Source organism: Phacochoerus africanus, chromosome 14, assembly GCF_016906955.1.
Source record: "Phacochoerus africanus isolate WHEZ1 chromosome 14, ROS_Pafr_v1, whole genome shotgun sequence".
Taxonomy (NCBI): Eukaryota; Metazoa; Chordata; class Mammalia; order Artiodactyla; family Suidae; genus Phacochoerus; species Phacochoerus africanus.
This window is the reverse complement of record NC_062557.1, coordinates 244,241-260,975: the sequence shown is the minus strand read 5'-3', so window position 1 is coordinate 260,975 and position 16,735 is coordinate 244,241. Positions and strand designations below refer to the sequence as shown.

At 61.9% G+C, this 16,735-nt stretch overlaps 1 protein-coding gene across 16 annotated transcripts in view; it reads right to left on the bottom strand.

Annotated features, from left to right (window-relative positions):
* B3GNTL1 (UDP-GlcNAc:betaGal beta-1,3-N-acetylglucosaminyltransferase like 1) overlaps positions 1–16,735 on the bottom strand; it is a 78,474-nt gene that overhangs the window by 2,928 nt on the left and 58,811 nt on the right. For 7 of the 16 annotated variants that reach the window (XM_047758419.1, XM_047758408.1, XM_047758409.1 and 4 more), the window contains 6 exons: positions 11,974–12,069; positions 10,239–10,363; positions 2,705–2,840; positions 2,539–2,607; positions 2,320–2,394; positions 313–868 (listed from right to left, as the gene is read on the bottom strand). In XM_047758419.1, the coding sequence (XP_047614375.1) occupies positions 578–868; positions 2,320–2,394; positions 2,539–2,607; positions 2,705–2,840; positions 10,239–10,363; positions 11,974–12,069 (792 nt within the window). In that variant the 3' untranslated portion in view covers positions 313–577. Of the gene's footprint in view, positions 1–312; positions 869–2,319; positions 2,395–2,538; positions 2,608–2,704; positions 2,841–3,353; positions 5,407–10,238; positions 10,364–11,973; positions 12,070–16,735 lie in introns of those variants that run through there. The other 9 variants (XM_047758411.1, XM_047758412.1, XM_047758414.1 and 6 more) reach the window with 5 other exon arrangements.

Sequence of the window (16,735 nt, the reverse complement as noted above, 5' to 3'; positions counted from 1 at the left end):
GTCAGTCAGTCAGAGAAAAACGCCATGTGGGAGCTCCCGTCGTGGCTCAGCGGAAACGAATCTGACTAGCATCCCTGAGGACGCAGGTTCGATCCCTGCCCTTGCTCAGTGGGTTAATGAGCTGGTGTTCTGTGAGCTGTGGTGTGGGTCGCAGACGCGGCTCAGAGCCCATGTGGCTGTGGCGTAGGCCAGCAGAGCACCGAGGCCCTCAGCCAACTCTCCTGCCACAACGCAGAGAGCCCCTGCTGAGATGCCAGCCCCAGCGCAGACCCACCCCTCTCCCCCTCCCCCGCCACTGACACCCCGGCCCACCTGGGCTGCCAGGACTTCGGACCCACGGGGAGTGTGCTCGCGGAGGCCAAGCTTGTACTTTGTAACATGGTGCCAGGTACACGAGGCAGGTTCAAACTGGCAGACAGACAAGAGAACTTCAGGCGCCACGTCGGGACTGCAGCCAGCCAGCCGCCAGGTCCTAGGACGTGGTACAGCCACCTGGAAGGCACGAAGGTGCCCCAGCTGACCCCCGCCCCCAAACGTCCACTCAAAAGGGTTGCAGACCCAGCTGAAATGAGGCAACTTAGAGGAAGCACAGGGACGAGTCTTTGCGACCCTGGATTGGGTGATGGTTTCTTAGCTGTGACACCAAGACAGGAGCAGTCAGGCAGAAACAAAAAATGGACTTTGTCAAAGTCGAGCAACTTGTGCTCAAGGGCCTGTTGGGAGTGGGAAGAGCATTTGCCGATGCACCTGACGGGGCCTTGGGCGGGAAACGGAGGGAACTCTTACGTCTCCGCTGGACAGCAGTGACCCAGAGAAAGCAGGCGAAGGACCTGAGCAGACGCTTCTCCAAAGGAGGCAGACAGGTGACCTACGAGCCCGTGACAAGACGCCCAGCGACCTCCGTCAGGGCAAGGAAGCCCTGAGGGACACACACACGGACCCCGGGCCCTCTGAGCGGCGGGGGGCGCGTAGGTCCCCCCCAAGACCAGCGATTCGACCCCAGGCCTGTGTCCGAGCAAACCAGAGACTTGACCACGCAGGAACCTGAGCTGAGTGTTGACACGGCCTCATTCAGGCCACACTGGCACCTGGGGCCACAGGGAGCAGCGCCCCGCCACACAGCCGGAAACGCAGCTCGACCGTCTGAGCTCCTGGGGCTGGAGCTCAGGGCTGGCCAGGCCACAGGGCGGTGGCTCCTGGCGGTGGCCCCTTCCCACACCCACGCCTCAAGCCAGGGGCAGGATCATCAGGACCACCGGCCTGTGCTCCACCTGCACACCCGCCATCCCAGGCCACAGCCTCGGGAGGTGACGTCCCCACCAGGGTGTCAGGACGCAGGGGTGTCTGGACCCCACCGTAAACTGCAGTTAGAAGCTGTGAGTAACCTGGGTTTCCAGCAAAACCAGCCACCCAAGAAGGACTCCCTGGCCTGGCTCTGGCAAGTGAGGGTGCCTCTCTCCCCCCCCTCCAGCGAAAGTCTCCACCTCCAGGAAGGCCTCCGGCAGGCACTCCAGTCCCTGCAGCTCCAGCCGCACAGGCTGCAAGAAGAGCTGCAGGAAGCGGTGGCCTGTGACCCCATCTGTGCGTCACCGCCCCCCCACCCCCAAGGGCACGGAGCCCCGCTCGCTGTCTCCTGCCGTCCCCTTGGGGCCCTGTGGGGCAACACCTGGGCCCGCGTGGTTGGGGGGAGAGTGAAGGACGCTGTGCAGACATGCTTAGGTTCAGTAGATGCGTGACCCAGAGAAGAATTTCCAGAGTCTGTCACGAGAGAAAAGCTGGTGAATGCTGCGTTAGAAAAGCCTTTTCTGTGAAGACGAGTGAGTCACAGCTGGGAGAGGACGCCTGCCACACACCAGCCGAACCGAAGAGCAGGGCAGACGGAGTGCGCGGGGGGGGGGGTGTCTCCGAGACCCCTGGGGCCCCAAAGTCATGGACGGGACGCCCCCATCACCAGAATGTGGGTTTCGGGGTGTGGACATGTGCACTGAGGGAGACGGGACCGGCTCAGGGGCAGGCCTGGCCCGGAGGGGCGAGAGGGGGACCCCAGCGTCCGGCCGGGCTGAGAAACAGGCACCTGTGGCCGCAAGTGGAGAAAACGCCCCGACAGGGTCAGTGGTGCAGGTGCATCTGAGCAGCCTCGTCCCCTGCAGCTCTCAGGACGCTGGGGCCGCCTCTTCCCCGAGCCCCCAGGCCTGGCTGGAGGTGGCCCCCGCAGCGTCCCCCCAGTCTCGCATAGCAGCCGTCACTACCTCCCTCCCAGCCCAGGGCCCCCTGGTGGACAGGACGTGCCCCGTCCCGAGCCCCCAGCCCCACACTCACCAGCTTCACGCAGATGACAAAGGGTGGCCGTGCGGCTCGGAAGTGCAGGACTGGGATCCGGGGCTTGGGCCTTTCCTGGGGGGGAAAGGAGCGCCGGGGCTGCCGCGCGGAACCCCACGCCCGCTGCCTGTTCTCCCACGGCTGCCGCAGGCCAGAGCCGGCCTGGGGGCGGGGGCACGGCTGCTCCCGGGTGCGGGGCTGGGCACGACCGAGGCCCACCTGAGACTCCTCGTGGCAGTAGAAGCCCTTCTGGATCTTGTTCTCGTCCACGTCACAGAAGGCGACCACCTGTGGAGCACACAGGACACCAGCCGGGGGGGGTGGGGGGGGGGTGGGGGGACAGGTAGTGCCGCGGGAGGGGGCACGGGGCGGGGGATGCTCCCACCTTATGCCGTGACTCCGCCGTCAGGCTGCGGTAGAGCCGGCGGCCCTGCCGGCCCGCGTTCCAGATGGTGAAGGTCGCCCAGCGGGGCAGGGCCTGCTCCTCCAGGAAGCGGACGCGGAGGGTCCAGATGGTGGTCCTGCAGGGGAGGGTGTGGCCCGGGGGGGGGCCTCAGCGCCAGGCGTCCCTCCCGCCTGAGTTCCCCGGCACAGGGCCCCCGGTCAGCTGAATGAACCAAGGGGCCCAGGACGACGCGGCGGCCATCGGACACCGGGCACGTCCACACTCAGGAAGCGGGAGCACACTGCACAGAACTTGGGGAGCCCCCGGGAGCCCTGGTGTCCAGCACCTGCGCCTGTGGTAAACGGGACCAGAGGGGCCTGGACGGGACGCCCGCCTCGAGCTGCCATGTGGCTCCATGTCCTGTGGAAGCCGGGCAGACGGCCAGGTCACCAACCCCAGGCGGGGACCCCTTCTAGATCCCTGGGGCTGCAGCTGTCCAAGCCCCCGGCCGCCGCAGGGACCGGCCGAGTCGCAGACACGAACCCATTACTTAAAACCAAGAAGGTTCAGGGCACTTCTGCAGGCGCGGTGCCCTGGGGGGGGGGGGGGGGCTCCGCCCTAAGGACCGTCGGCCTCGTTAAAATCTCACCTTAAACCTGGAAGCGCCCTCTGCGGACCTTCTGTTCCAGGCCCGGCGTGGGGTCGCCTGTCCTGGTGACCTCCGGCCCCGGGCCTGGAGGGGCAGGTGTTGAGCCCGTGATCCAGCAGCGCCCCCACCCCCCCCCAATAGCGACCAGCTCTGAGGGCCTCAGAGGCCACGTCAGTGAGCCGGCTGCCCGGCCATCGGGCGGGTCCCCCGGGCAGGTGGGCCCTGCCTGTGGTCTCTCTAGCCGTCCTGCACGCAGTGAAAGTCTCAGGGCCGTGCCGAGCGGCCGTGATTTCAGGGGGGGTGTATCTGGGGCTCGAGAAGGTGAATGACCCCGCCGTCCAGCAGCAAGCACGCTGGATCCGCATGAGACGCCACCAGGCACGGGCTCGGCGCGCAGGTGCCCGGCGTCTGAGGAGCAAGAGGCACACGAGCGAGCCCCCCCGCTGAGTCCGCAGGCCGGGGGTCCGGACGCCTGGCCACCTGGCCGCCTCGCCCGCGCCCAGCTCCTCTCTGGAGTCACTTGTTGGCGCGACGTCCGGTCGCTTCTTGGACTTAATCGCTGCTTTTTACCCAGTCAGGTCTCCTTAATTGGATGAACGATTCAATGAAACTGCCATCAAAGTGCCCAGGGCTGTGTGGACACTGCACGGGACGAAATGGCCCCAGCAGGACTCTGCTTACGGCCCTGGGGACCGGGACAGCAGGGGCCGAGGAGGAGGGCAGGGCGGCCCGGCGGGGAGCCGTCCCTGGGGGGGAACCCTCCCTCCCTGGGGGGGAACCCCTCCCTCCCACCGCCCTCAGCACCGAGTTGCTAGGACGGCGGGTGCCCAGGGCGCAGCCCCTGCCTCGCGCCCTCTTTGTCGCTCCTCGTCTGAGGACAGCGGCGTGTGGCGAGACCATGCAACCCCGACACGGCCACCCACAGCCGCCCCATCGCACTGCTCAGGTCTTGCTCCCTCGGGAGGGTGGGAGCCAGTTACAGGACTCCCACAGGCCAGCATTTCCAGAACCTTCTGGATAGGAGGGCAGGGTCACTGACATGCTGCAGCACGAGGCCGAAGCTGGGGGGAGGGCGGCGGGGGGACGGAGGGGAAGCTGGGGAGGAGAAAGGCCCCGGAGGTGACAAGGACGGCTGAGCGCACCCCAGCTCCGAAAGCGGGTGGCAGCACTGCCACCCGAGGGGACGCGTGCGTTCAGAGGACGCCCTGCAGTAAAGCACAGACGTGAGGGCAGAGGAGCCGCCACCACAACACCCCAGGATGCAGCCTGGGTGGCGCAAGAGGTCGGGAAAACGGGCAACTTCCCCTCGTGGAGCGATGCGTCTCGCCCTGGGCTGCGGAGGGACCTCACAGTCAAGCTGTTAACACGAGGCAGCTGCAGCTCGTTCATCCTCAGCCCGAACGGCCGGCCCGCCGACAGACAGGGCTTTGGGAGAGCGCTTGGAGGAACTCAACCGCTGCCACGCCGGAGGGTGTCGGCGGCGCTCCTGACGACGTGGCCGTGCCGCACAAAGCCTTTAATCCCACACAGAAACTCGCAAGAGATCACCTCTCCCACGTAGTGGGTGGCAAAGCCTCACAGCAAAATCCCACCGTACAGACAGACCCACGGTGCGAAAACAGGACGCGGGTGTGTGTGTGGCCCAGGCTGTCTGCCAGCTGCCTGACCCCAGGGACACCAGCCCCTGCCACAGGCGGGGTCAGGGGGTCACCCAGGGTCAGCACACACGGGTGCCTTCCTGACGCCTTGCTGCCTGCACGGGACTCCGGGCGAGGACACACGTGGGTGAACCGTTCGGGATGATCAGTGCAACCCCAGGCGCCCCGCTCCCCAGCGCCCCACGAGACCCCAGGCGCCCCGCTCCCCGGCGCCCCGCGAGACCCCAGGCGTCCTGCTTCCTGGCGCCCTGCGAGACCCCAGGCGACCTGGCACCACACGGCCCCGTAGAAGACTGACGCTCAGACAGCCGCCTCACACTCACTCACGCGGGGTTTCCAATTCCACTTGTGGCTGGTGGGAAAGGGCCGCGTCCTTGAAGAAACCCCTGCCAGGTATTTTTTAACTTTGATGAAGTGCACATGGAGCAAGGCCAAGCACCTCAACGCAGTCCAGCTGTGAGACGCGCACCCTGTCAACAGGGGGGACACGTCCATCAGCAGAAAGCTCCCTGGGCCTCCTTCCCCAGAGAAGGCCCGTCTCCGTCCACCACCGCGGACTAGGTCTGCTTGCGGGAGGCCTTCGGGCAAGCGGGAGCCACCGGGTGCCTGCTTCTGTACCTGCTTCTTTCTCTACAGCAGAGAAGCGCTCGGCGACGGCCCGTTTCTCTTGGATAAAGACCGAGACGTGGAAGCGCCGGGCCAGACAGCAGGTGTCAACCGACGCTGACAAAACACAGCCAGCGGCTCCCCCGAGGATGCCGCCGTTACGCGCACAGCGCCGCGGTGACTGGGGGTGGCCGGCGTCCATCTCGCCCTCCTAGTGGGCGTGCAGAGGTGAATGTGTTTGCCGTTCTCTGGTGGTGACGACATGGCCCTTTTCACGGACTAACTGACCGTTCACCTAGGACTGCCTTGTGATGGGCCATGCCCATTAAAGCTTTTGCCCGCCGCTGTTAGATTTCACTTTGGGTGAGGGGTTAACGTCTCCACCCAAGCTGAGACGCACAGGTTCTGAAGGTTTCTTCCCGGTCTGTGCTCTGCCTCTTCGTTTTCCTAGTGGTGTCTCTTCACGAGCGAAAGTTTCTAACTTCGAAGAAGTCTTCACCAGTTTTAAATGGCTGAGGATTCAGGGGTGCTCTCTGACACATTCTGGCCCACCCCCAAGTGGTGAAGATAGTCCTTGACGATTTACTCCAGCAGCTTTATATTTTAGCTGCTTCTATGTTTACGTCTCAGCCATTCAGAACGCGTTTTTCTGGGGGGTGTGGTTTTTAGAGGTGGGTATCCACTTGTTCCATGTGTTACAAATATTTCTTTTTCCATTGAGTGCCTCTGGGGACTTTGTTGAAAATCTATTGCAGGAGTTCCGGTTGTGGCTCAGTGGTAATGAACCTGACGGGTATCGATGAGGACACGGGTTCGATCCCTGGTCTCGCTCCGTGGGTTAAGGATCCAGCATTGCCGGGAGCTGTGGCGCAGGTCGAGGACGTGGCTCAGACCTTGAGTCGCTGTGGCTGTGGTGTGGGCTGGTAGCTGCAGCTCCAATTCGGCCCCTGGCCTGGGAACTTCCATATACTGTGGGTACAGCTCTAAAAAGAGAAAGAAAGGAAGAAAGGAAGTCTATCGCAAGCCGATTTCTGGGCTTGCTTCATTGTTCTGCATGTGTCTCTGTGCCATCGTTATAGTTTGAATGGCTCTTAAATCGGCCACAGTAGGTCCGCAGATTCTGTCCTTTTCAAGATTGTTTAAGCCTCTGGGTCCTTTGGTTTTCATAAACTTTAAGATCAAGTTATCAATTTCTACAAAGAAGCCAGCTGGGACTCTTACTGGGATGGCACTGCAGCTACAGGCCAGTCTGGGGAGAAGTGGTGTTGCAGAGCCGAAGCCTTCCGACCCGTGAGCACGGCTTACTCTCCACCCATTGTGTAGGTTTGCTTTGCTTTCCCTGGGCATTTTTGGGAGGTGGATTTTAGCAGACGTATGTATACCTTCTTAAATCTACTCAGAAGTATTTTATTCTTGATGCCACGGTTTTTTGTGGGTTTTTGTTTGTTTGTTTTTGCTTTTTAGGGCATATGGAGGTTCCCAGGCTAGGGGTTGAGTCGGAGCTGTAGCCTCCTGCCTACGCCACAGCCACAGCAATGCCAGATCCAAGCCGTGTCTACGACCTACACCACTCATGGCAACACCGGATCCTTAACCCACTGAGTGAAGCCAGGGATAGAACCTGCATCCTCAGGGATGCTAGTTGGGTTTGTTAACTGCTGAGCCACGGAGGGAATTCCCCCATTGTATGTTTTTGTTTGTTTGTTTTGTCTTTTTACCATTTCTTGGGCCGCTCCGGTGGCATACGGAGGTTCCCGGGCTAGGGGTCGCATCGGAGCTGTAGCCACCGGCCTAACGCGCCAGAGCCACAGCAACGCCCAATCTGAGCCGCGTCTGCGACGCCATTGTACACTTTTTAAGCTGCAGTTTTCAGTTGCTTTTTCCAAGTTTTTAAACTTGTATCCTGGAAAATTCACTAAATTCTTGGTTCTGATTTCCCATGAAACACAATCATGCCGTCTACAAATGATGCCAGTTTTACCCCCACTTTCTAATGCTGACATCTCTTCTTTTTCTTGTTTTATTGCACTGACCTCCGTCGCAATGCTGAATAGACGTAGTGGGCCTTCACCGCGCCAGGCCCTGATCTTAGAAGGAAGGCATTCGGTCTTTAATTATTAAGTATAAGGTTAGTTTTAGGTTTGTGTAGATACTACCAGATAGGGAAAGTTTCCTTCCATTTCTAATTTGCGGAGTGTTTTTTTTTAAATCCCAAATGGCTACGAGTTTTGTCAAGTGCTTTTTCTGCATCTATTGGGTTGAACATGTGATTTTTACTTTTTTTTAATTTCAAATTTTTTTTTTTTCTCTTTAGGGCTGCACCTGTGGTGTATGGAAGTTCCCAGGCTAGGGGTCAAATTGGGCTGCACCAAAGCCACAGCAACACCAGGTCTGAGCCATGTCTGCAACCTACACCACAGCTCACAGCAACGGCAACAGCAGATCCTTAACCCACTGAGCAGGGCCAGGGATTGAACCCACATCCTCATGATGCTGGTCGGGTTCATTACCACGGAGCCACAGGAACTCCAGATCATGTGATGTTTACCCTTTACCCTGCTACTACAGTGAATTACACTAATGGACTTTGAGTGTTAAACTAGACTTGTATTCAGGACATATCCTTTCCTATATGTTTCTGAACTTGACTTGATAATATTTCTAAATGATTTTTGCATCTATTTTAATAAGGGATATTGGCCTGTCATTTTCCTTTCTTGTAATTTCTTGCAGCATTGAGGCTTCAGAGTCATGCTGGCCTCATGGAGCTGAGGGTGAAGCTCCTCCCTCCAGCAGCTCTTTCTCCTCTTCCATTTCCTCAGAGAATTTATGTGGGATTGGTATATTTCCTCCTTACATTTTGTTGTTGTTGTTGTTGTTGTTGTTGTTGCTATTTCTTGGGCCGCTCCCGCGGCATATGGAGGTTCCCAGGCTAGGGGTTGAATCGGAGCTGTAGCCACCAGCCTAGGCCAGAGCCACAGCAACGCGGGATCCGAGCCTCGTCTGCAACCTACACCACAGCTCACGGTAACGCCCCGGATCTTGAACCCAGGGACAGGGATCGAACCTTCGTCCCCGTGGACACTAGCTGGGTTTGTTATCGCTGAGCCACGACAGGGACTCCATCTTCGGTGCTTTTTTTTTTTTTTTGTCTTTTGTCTTTTTGTTGTTGTTGTTGTTGTTGTTATTTCTTGGGCCGCTCCTGCGGCATGTGGAGGTTCCCAGGCTAGGGGTCGAATTGGAGCTGCAGCCACCGGCCTACGCCAGAGCCACAGCAACGCGGGATCCGAGCTGCGTCTGCAACCTACACCACAGCTCACAGCAACACCGGATCGTTAACCCACTGAGCAAGGGCAGGGACCGAACCCGCCACCTCATGGTTCCTAGTCGGATTCGTTAACCACTGCACCACGACGGGAACTCCCTCCTTACATTTTTGATAGAATAAGTCAATAAAGCCATCAGCCTTGACTTTTCTTTATGAAAAGTTTTAAATTACTAATTTTGAATTATTATTTACACTTTAAATGTCTGCTGAATCTGTGGTGATGTCTCCTCTTTAATTCCCGGCATACTGGTAATCTGTTTTCTTTCAAAAACCAATCTTGTTAGAAGTCTGTCAACTGCACTGACTTTATTTCAAACCCGTTCTTGGTTTTGCCCCTCTTCTGTCAGTTACCGAGACAGGAGTATTAAAATCTCCAGCTGTAATTGTGGGTCTGTCTCTTTCTCCCTTCACCTCTGTCAGGTTACCTCATGTGTTCTGAAACTCTGTGATTAGAGGCACACAGTTAGGATCTTATGTTCCCTTAAAATGACCTTTACCCCATGAGTACAAATAACACCTGCATGGGGTCAAGTTCATGACAGCAAACTCCCAACGATGCTCCACTGTGGTGTCAAAACTGTCTCGAAACTCAGATTTAACAAAAGGCAGGAGAAGTGAGGTTCTTGTGCTTAAAGCTGGAGAACAAAGAAGCCAAGTCTTAGCGCTGAATGGCGTGCGTGCGTGCGCGCGCGTGCATGTGCGGGAGTTCAAGGAGCTGCCATCTGGGGCCCACAGAGCGCACCTCCCAGGGCCCAGTGCCAAGACCGCCTTCAAAGAGTCTCGCCCTCCGGGGCAGAGCAGAGTCCTCTCTGCTTCCAGAAGCCCAAGCGCCTGTCCTGCAGCAAGCCCTTCACCCTCAGAAGACCCCGGTCACAGGCCGCCTGAGGGCCCCCTTCCTCCCTGCCCGGAAAGTGAGCAGCGCCCGACAGCACCAAGGGGCACGCGCTTGGAGGTGTCTGCAGTGTAAGGCCCGCACACCCCCGCACACCCACACACCCCCCTCTTCCCTGCCCCCGCAGTCGCGCACACCCAGCGGCTCAGAGGGGAAGGTGGGTGGCTGGCGTCCTTGCAGTGCCCTGCGTGGGGGTGCGGCCCCACCCCTGCTGGGCAGCCCTGCCCTCGGTGGGGAGCTCCAGGTCCGTGGAGTCGCGTCTGAGTCCTGCCTGCTCTGAAAGGTGAGGCCGGATGCGTGGCCTCCATCCTGGGGAAGTGCTGGCCCTGGGCCCAGGTTCCCCCCCTCGGGGCAGAGGCTGGACCTCCGGACCCGCCGGTCCAGACCCGAGACTCACGTACTCGAGGACGGCGTGTGTGGCAGCAGCGGGGTGGTAGCGGTACACGAGGAGGCTGCGGTCCACGCGGACGAGCCCGCCGCCCTTCCTCAGGTGCTCGTAGAAGAACAGCAGGTCCTCCGGGACACCCTGCGGACAGAGGGAGGCGTCTGCCGAGGGGACAGGGGACCCGGCCCAGCGCCTCCGTTCAGGGCGAGCGGGTGCCCGAGGGTGGGACGTACAGGTCCTTGAGACGGAGATTCCCAACAACGGAGCACAGCCAGAACGTTACCAGAACAGAAGCAGCTGTAAGACAGACCCAGGGAAGCCAGGAGTCCTTACAGCAAGGGGATCAGCGCAGAGGCTCCAGGACCCGCGAAGCCCCCGGGGCAGCTGGCAAATGCCTGGCGGCCCGAGCTGAGTGCTCGAGACACGCAGCAAGTGAGGAGGGCCGACGGAGCTCCTCTGTCCAGCCCAGCCCCGCACCTGTCCAGAGCCACCGTCTGAACGTGCAGGAGCCAAGGAGCTCGAGGCTCTGTCGGCCCCAGAGCTGCCTGACCCGTGAGGCAGAGTCCAGGGACACAGGCGGGCGGCGGGGGCCTCAGGACGTGCGGCTGCCCTCGGACGTGAGTGGCAATCGCGCAGCAAGATCAGGAGAGAGAAAGACAACGGGCGGGAGTCAAAACAGCTTCCAAACAGAGGAGGAGGCCAGGGCAGGCTCAGGAGACACGGGGCTCAAGAGAGACGCCAGAGACCAGCCTTCGTGCCAGGAAGGCTCTCCTGCCCACCCGGGCACAGGAGCAGAGCCGACCCCCGCCACCCCCAGCCGTGTGCCCCGCAGTGCTGCGCCAGGAGGCCCTCTAGGACTGAGCGTGGTGGGGCCGTGGCACAAAGGCTCCTGCTCCGGCCAGTGTGGGGGACATGAGGGCTGGGCAGTGTGGCTGGTGGCAGCTGGCACGGCAGGAGAACGGCACTGTCCCCAGAGGGCTCATCCCGGTGGCCATGGGCCAGGGTCCGGTGCAGAGGGCAGCGGAGGGGCAGCCTCTCCCTCCCACATGAGGCTGTGTGACAGGCTGGGGGCTGGGAAGTGCTGATGGGATCAGGGAGGGGTAGCCCAGGTGGAGGGTCTGAAGTGGGCAGGGGACTCAGGGCAGGAAGGACCAAGGCCCCGGGGTGGATGTTGGGCCTGGGCCTGGGCCTGAGTCGGCACCCTGCCTTCCTGCCTTCCGGCCTTAGCGTGTCCCCCACCCAGGTGGATCAGAACCTTCTCAAAGTCAATTTAAGGGGGGTTAAGGGAAAATGAACCAATTAACCGCAGATTTCCGTTCTGATCGCTGTCTGGCTGTTCACCCCAAGACTGTCCGGGGAGGAGGAGCAGGAGGCGGCCAGCGCCCGGGACCCTGTTCCTGGGCAGAGGCCAGCGTGGCCTGAGCTCGGCAGGTGAGGCCCCAGAGGAAGGAGCCAGGCCACCTGGACCCGAATGCCCCAGGGAAGGGGCAGCAGGGGGCACCGCCCGGTCCCGCGCTGTCCCCAAATAGCTCTTCAGCCAGGCTGAGGGAACCAGGGCCCCGCAGGTGCAATTAGGGACCCGATGCCCCAGCGCCACGGCCCCTCACAGAACCCCCACTTTCAGCACAGAAAGGCAGCTGGACCCCCTCCTGTCGGGGAGGCTCAGCGCCTGGGGTGGGAGAGACAGGAGGCTTGGTGGACTGAGGGCAGGGCCCTTCCCCACCCAGGGCAGGTTCCTGGGCTGCACTTACCCGGCCGCCCTCGTCAAACGGGCCCACGTGGGAGAACCAGGCTCGGGAGCAAAACCACGTGGGCATGGGCACCGTGGGGCCGTGGGAGGTGAATGCCTGGAAGCATCAGATGACACGTTAGCAGCGCAGCAGGTGGCCAGCAACCTAAGGCTTATTCCCGCGGGTCACTCAGAGCGAGTGTCCTTCCTGCAGGTCCAACCGTTGGGACTTGAGAGAAAGATCAAGCTGCCAGATGCGCTGCGGCCGCCGTTTAAAAGAAGATCAGACACACACGCCTCCCTGACCTAGACACACGCAGACGTGCACACGCCTCCCTGACCCTAGACACACACACACACACGTGCACACGCCTGACCCTAGACACACGCAGACGTGCACACGCCTCCCTGACCCTAGACACACACACGTGCACACGTGCACACGCCTGACCCTAGACACACGCAGACGTGCACACGCCTCCCTGACCCTAGACACACACACGTGCACACGTGCACACGCCTGACCCTAGACACACGCAGACGTGCACACGCCTCCCTGACCCTAGACACACACACGTGCACACGCCTGACCCTAGACACACGCAGACGTGCACACGCCTCCCTGACCTAGACACACGCAGACGTGCACACGCCTCCCTGACCTAGACACACGCAGACGTGCACACGCCTCCCTGACCCTAGACACACACACACACACACACACACACACACGTGCACACGCCTGACCCTAGACACACGCAGACATGCACACGCCTCCCTGACCTAGACACACGCAGACGTGCACACGCCTCCCTGACCCTAGACACACACACATGCACACGCCTGACCCTAGACACACGCAGACATGCACACCTCCCTCTGCACACAGGGTCCCTGGGCCTCCCTCTGCTCGCGGCATCTCCATCTGGCCCCTCAGCCATGAGCTGGGTCTCCTCTCCTCATCCCACAGCTCAGGCCCCGAGTGCCACCAACCAACTGGCCGGGGGAAGCGGGGAGCCCTCAGGAGAAGCTGGCAAGGCTTGACGAGCCGAGCCTGCCTCTAAAATTCCAGCAACTCCTACGAGAAGCCTTGACCAAACCGTCTTAGAAAAAAACCAGCCTTCCTTCCACAAGTGGGCCCCTGGGTCACCTCCTGCACTCACGCATAGGGTGCCCGCTCGGTCTCGGGGGTCGGGGTGCTGGAGCGAGCCTGGCCACCTCCTGTTCCCGCCATGGGGGGGTCAGGGCCTCGACACAGATACTTACCCCACCCCTTCTCAGACCCCAGGGCAGGGCACTCGAGAGCCGGCTCCACGGGCCTCCACTGGGACCCCCGGAGCCGAGCACTCAGCCCTCATTGCCCCGTGTCCAGACCCTGGCTGCGCTGCCCCCCGCATCTCCCCGTGGCTGCACGAGGGGCCCCTCCAGTGATTCTCACAGCTCTGTCATGACCGACAGGCCCAGCATAAAGCCCCCGCCCTTCGCCACACGCACGACGACCCCCAGGTCCCTCGGGTCCTGGCCGGCTCCCTGCCTCCGTCCCCGGCCGGTGCCGACCTGCTCTCTGTCACGAATACGTCAGTCTGCGCTTCCCGGGATGTGGCGTCAAGAGAGTCCCGCACTTGTGCGGGGAACCACACGGCCGCCCCAACCACACCAGCGTCCACCGGGCTGCTCCTGGTTGTGCTGCGGGTGCATGTGAGCGAGTCCTGGGTGCAGAGCCAGAGCTCCCGGTGAAGCCCGGGGCGGGGGGGGGGGGGGCCTGGCTGGACGGCAGGGCGTTCAGTCCGCTCAGCTGTCTTCCCAAAAGCGTCGGTCACATGTCCCCCAGCAGCGAGCTCCCGCTGCCCCACACCCTGGCGATGCGTCGCCCTGGTGGCCGCTGTGCCTGGTCACGTCCGTCTCGGCACCATCGGCTCCCGGCTGATGAGGCTCCCATGGCCAGGCGGGGCCGGTCGGTCCCGCTCTCCATGCCAACCAGGCCGGGATGCGGGCCATCACTGCCACCGGAGCTGCAGGGAGGGGACAGCGTGATGCCCTCGGCCACCAGAGGCCACACAACAAGCCCACAGGCTGGAGGCGCCCACAGCCTCTGCAGGTCAGACTGGGCGGCGGGCGCTGGAGGTCAGAGGTCAGAGCCTCACACGCTGACTGTGGGCACGGGAGGCCTGGGAATCTCTGGCCGGTTAGAGGGTGGGGTCCGCCCTCAGGCTACGAAAGGCCCTATGTTTGGGGACAAGTGACAGCAGACGAGTAAGAGGCTGGCGGCAACCAGAGGCCCCAGGCGCCCGGATCCCGCGTGTGGGAGAAGAAGGAGGAGCCCTGCCCGTGGGGCCCTCAGGGACGCTGCCTGCAGACCATGCCTGTCACCACCAGGAAGTCACACGCTGCCCTGACGGCCTCGAGCGAGGTCCCGGCCACCCCTCCTCGGCCGGCTCCACTGCCCGCCACGTCCCTGCATGGACCTGGCCCGCTCATGAGACAGCTCATCACGTGGCGGACGCTGGGGGTCCCAGGCAGTGGTGGGAGCGCCGACCCAGGGGCCCTGCCCACTGCCTCCTGGGAACAGGCGCCACGGCCACCGCACTCCCTGCAGGTGCTTCTGCATTATTAGCGCCCCTTCCGGGCTCCCGCGGGGCCAGCCGACTGCCACAACCGAACGCAGAGTCCACAACAGTGTCGAATAGAGTGTCAGGAAAAGCCCTGTCATCACCCGAGGAAATGATTAAGCAAACTCCTTTTTTCGGGAAAGTGACCATTTCCAGGGCATTAAGCCTCGGCTGCACCCACCCTTGGGGAGCCCCCCAGAGGACAGGACCCTGCCCCAGAAATGCCAGGGTCACACCTCATCCCTGGGACAGCAAAGTGGGGGCCCCTCCAGGTGGTGTGCAGGTCAGTGTCTGGCACCCCCTGGCCTGGCCTCGGGCGGCTCCCTCTGCCCTGTCTGCTCCCCCCGTCCTTCCGGGCTGAGCTCCGTTCTGAGCTCCGTTCCGGGGGACCCAGGCTGTGACACCACTGTGTGTTCTGGCCAGAGAGGGTGGCGGGGGCACGGTGGGTTCAGCAGTGACCAGGTGTGGCAGAGGGAGGCTGCTGCTGGTGGAGCTGGGGGCCGGGTGAGCTCGAGGGGGCAGCCGCTCCCGGCACAGGCCCCCCACCCAGCAGCCACCCCTTCACCCTCCCGCTGCCTCCTCCTGACAGCACTGACCTCGGGGCGTCGGAGCCTCGTGGTCCGTAGGCCTGAGGCCTCCAGGACAGTGAGGGGCTCATCCCGACCCCCCGCGGCCACACCTGCCGCTGCCCTCAGGGCAAGCCGTGCCCAGGCTGGGGCCACTGCGCCTGCCCGCACAACCTTGCCCATGTCCGGTCTCACGCCGGGGCGGCTGTGGGCCTGCTCCCCACCTTTAGGGGAAGCCGGGCGGCAGCCCGCCACCTCTCTGCAGCCCCGGTGTCCTGCCCGGGCCCCCAGGCCGTCCCCAAGGCCAGGGCAGGGCGGAGGCAGGAGCCCTTGCCATCCCGCTGCTGCATGAGGACCTCTGACCCCCAGGCTCACTTCCCAACTCCCCCCGGGGGGGGGGCAGGAGGGGCAGCTTTCTGAAAGTGGGACGAAGCCTCGGCTGGAGCCAGCCTCACCGGGAGCACTGAGATGGGGGCTCCTCCCAATTCACCGGAATCATCTCCGATTACACACAATCGCCGAGTGCCCAACACCCATGACCTTTCAGGGCTGCTCCTTCCAGGCGTTCCTTTTTTGGCCGCCCCGCGGCACATGGCGCTCCCAGGCCAGGCACCAGATCCAAGCTGCAGCCACCACCTAAAGCTGCAGTTGTGGCAATGCCAGATCCTTACCCCACTGTGCCAGGCCAAGGACCAAACCTGTTCCCAGTGCTCCCAGATGCCCACCCCACTGCGCCACAGGGGGAGCTCCTTCCAGGCCTTCCTAAAGCTCCCCGCTTTCTCCGTCTTAGTGACAACACCCTCCATCCCATCTGAACAAGACAGAACAGTTTCTGAAGCGTTTCACTCTAGAGAGCAAGGAGAGAGGCCTTCGGTCCCACCCGCCACCTCTGTGCCCCTGGCTGAGTGCTCCTGGGGGCGCAAACCCCGAGTGGCCGTGTCCCATGAACTGGCCTGGCCTCACAGCCACCCTCAAACCACACTGGGGCGCTGACAGCGGGGCCCCAGAACGCCTTCCGGCCATACCCTCGGTCCCACAGCCACTGCCGAAGGTCATGGCCCTGCACCCCGGCCCCCGCGTGGAGACCCAGCCCATGTGCGCTCTGGCCGGGGCCGGAGCTCCAGCCCTGGCTTCCTCCTGTCCTCCTCTAGTCAGAAGCCAGAGACCAAAGCAATTCTTTTTCCTTTCTTCCTCTTTCCGGGGGTGGCCTGCGGCACATGGGGTTCCTGGGCCAGGGACCACAGCCGAGCCACAGCTGAGGCAACACCTGATCCCTTAACCCACTGGGTCGGGCCCAGGATCGAACTTGCATCCTGACGCTGCAGAGACGCTGTTGACCCCACTGTGCTGCAGCGGGAACTCCCAAGTGCAATTCTTAAGTGAACATTTTGGTGAACTCCCCGGGACTGGAGATTTAGAAAGATCAGTTAAAGGTAGAATTAAAAGCAAACAACACAGAGTTCCCCTTGTGACTCGGCAGTAATGAACCCGACCCGTATCCACGAGGATGCAGGTTCAGTCCCTGGCCTCGCTCAGCGGGGTAAGGAGTCTGCGTGGCTGTGGCTGTGGCTGTGGTGTAGGTTGGCAGCTGTAGCTCCGATTTGACCCC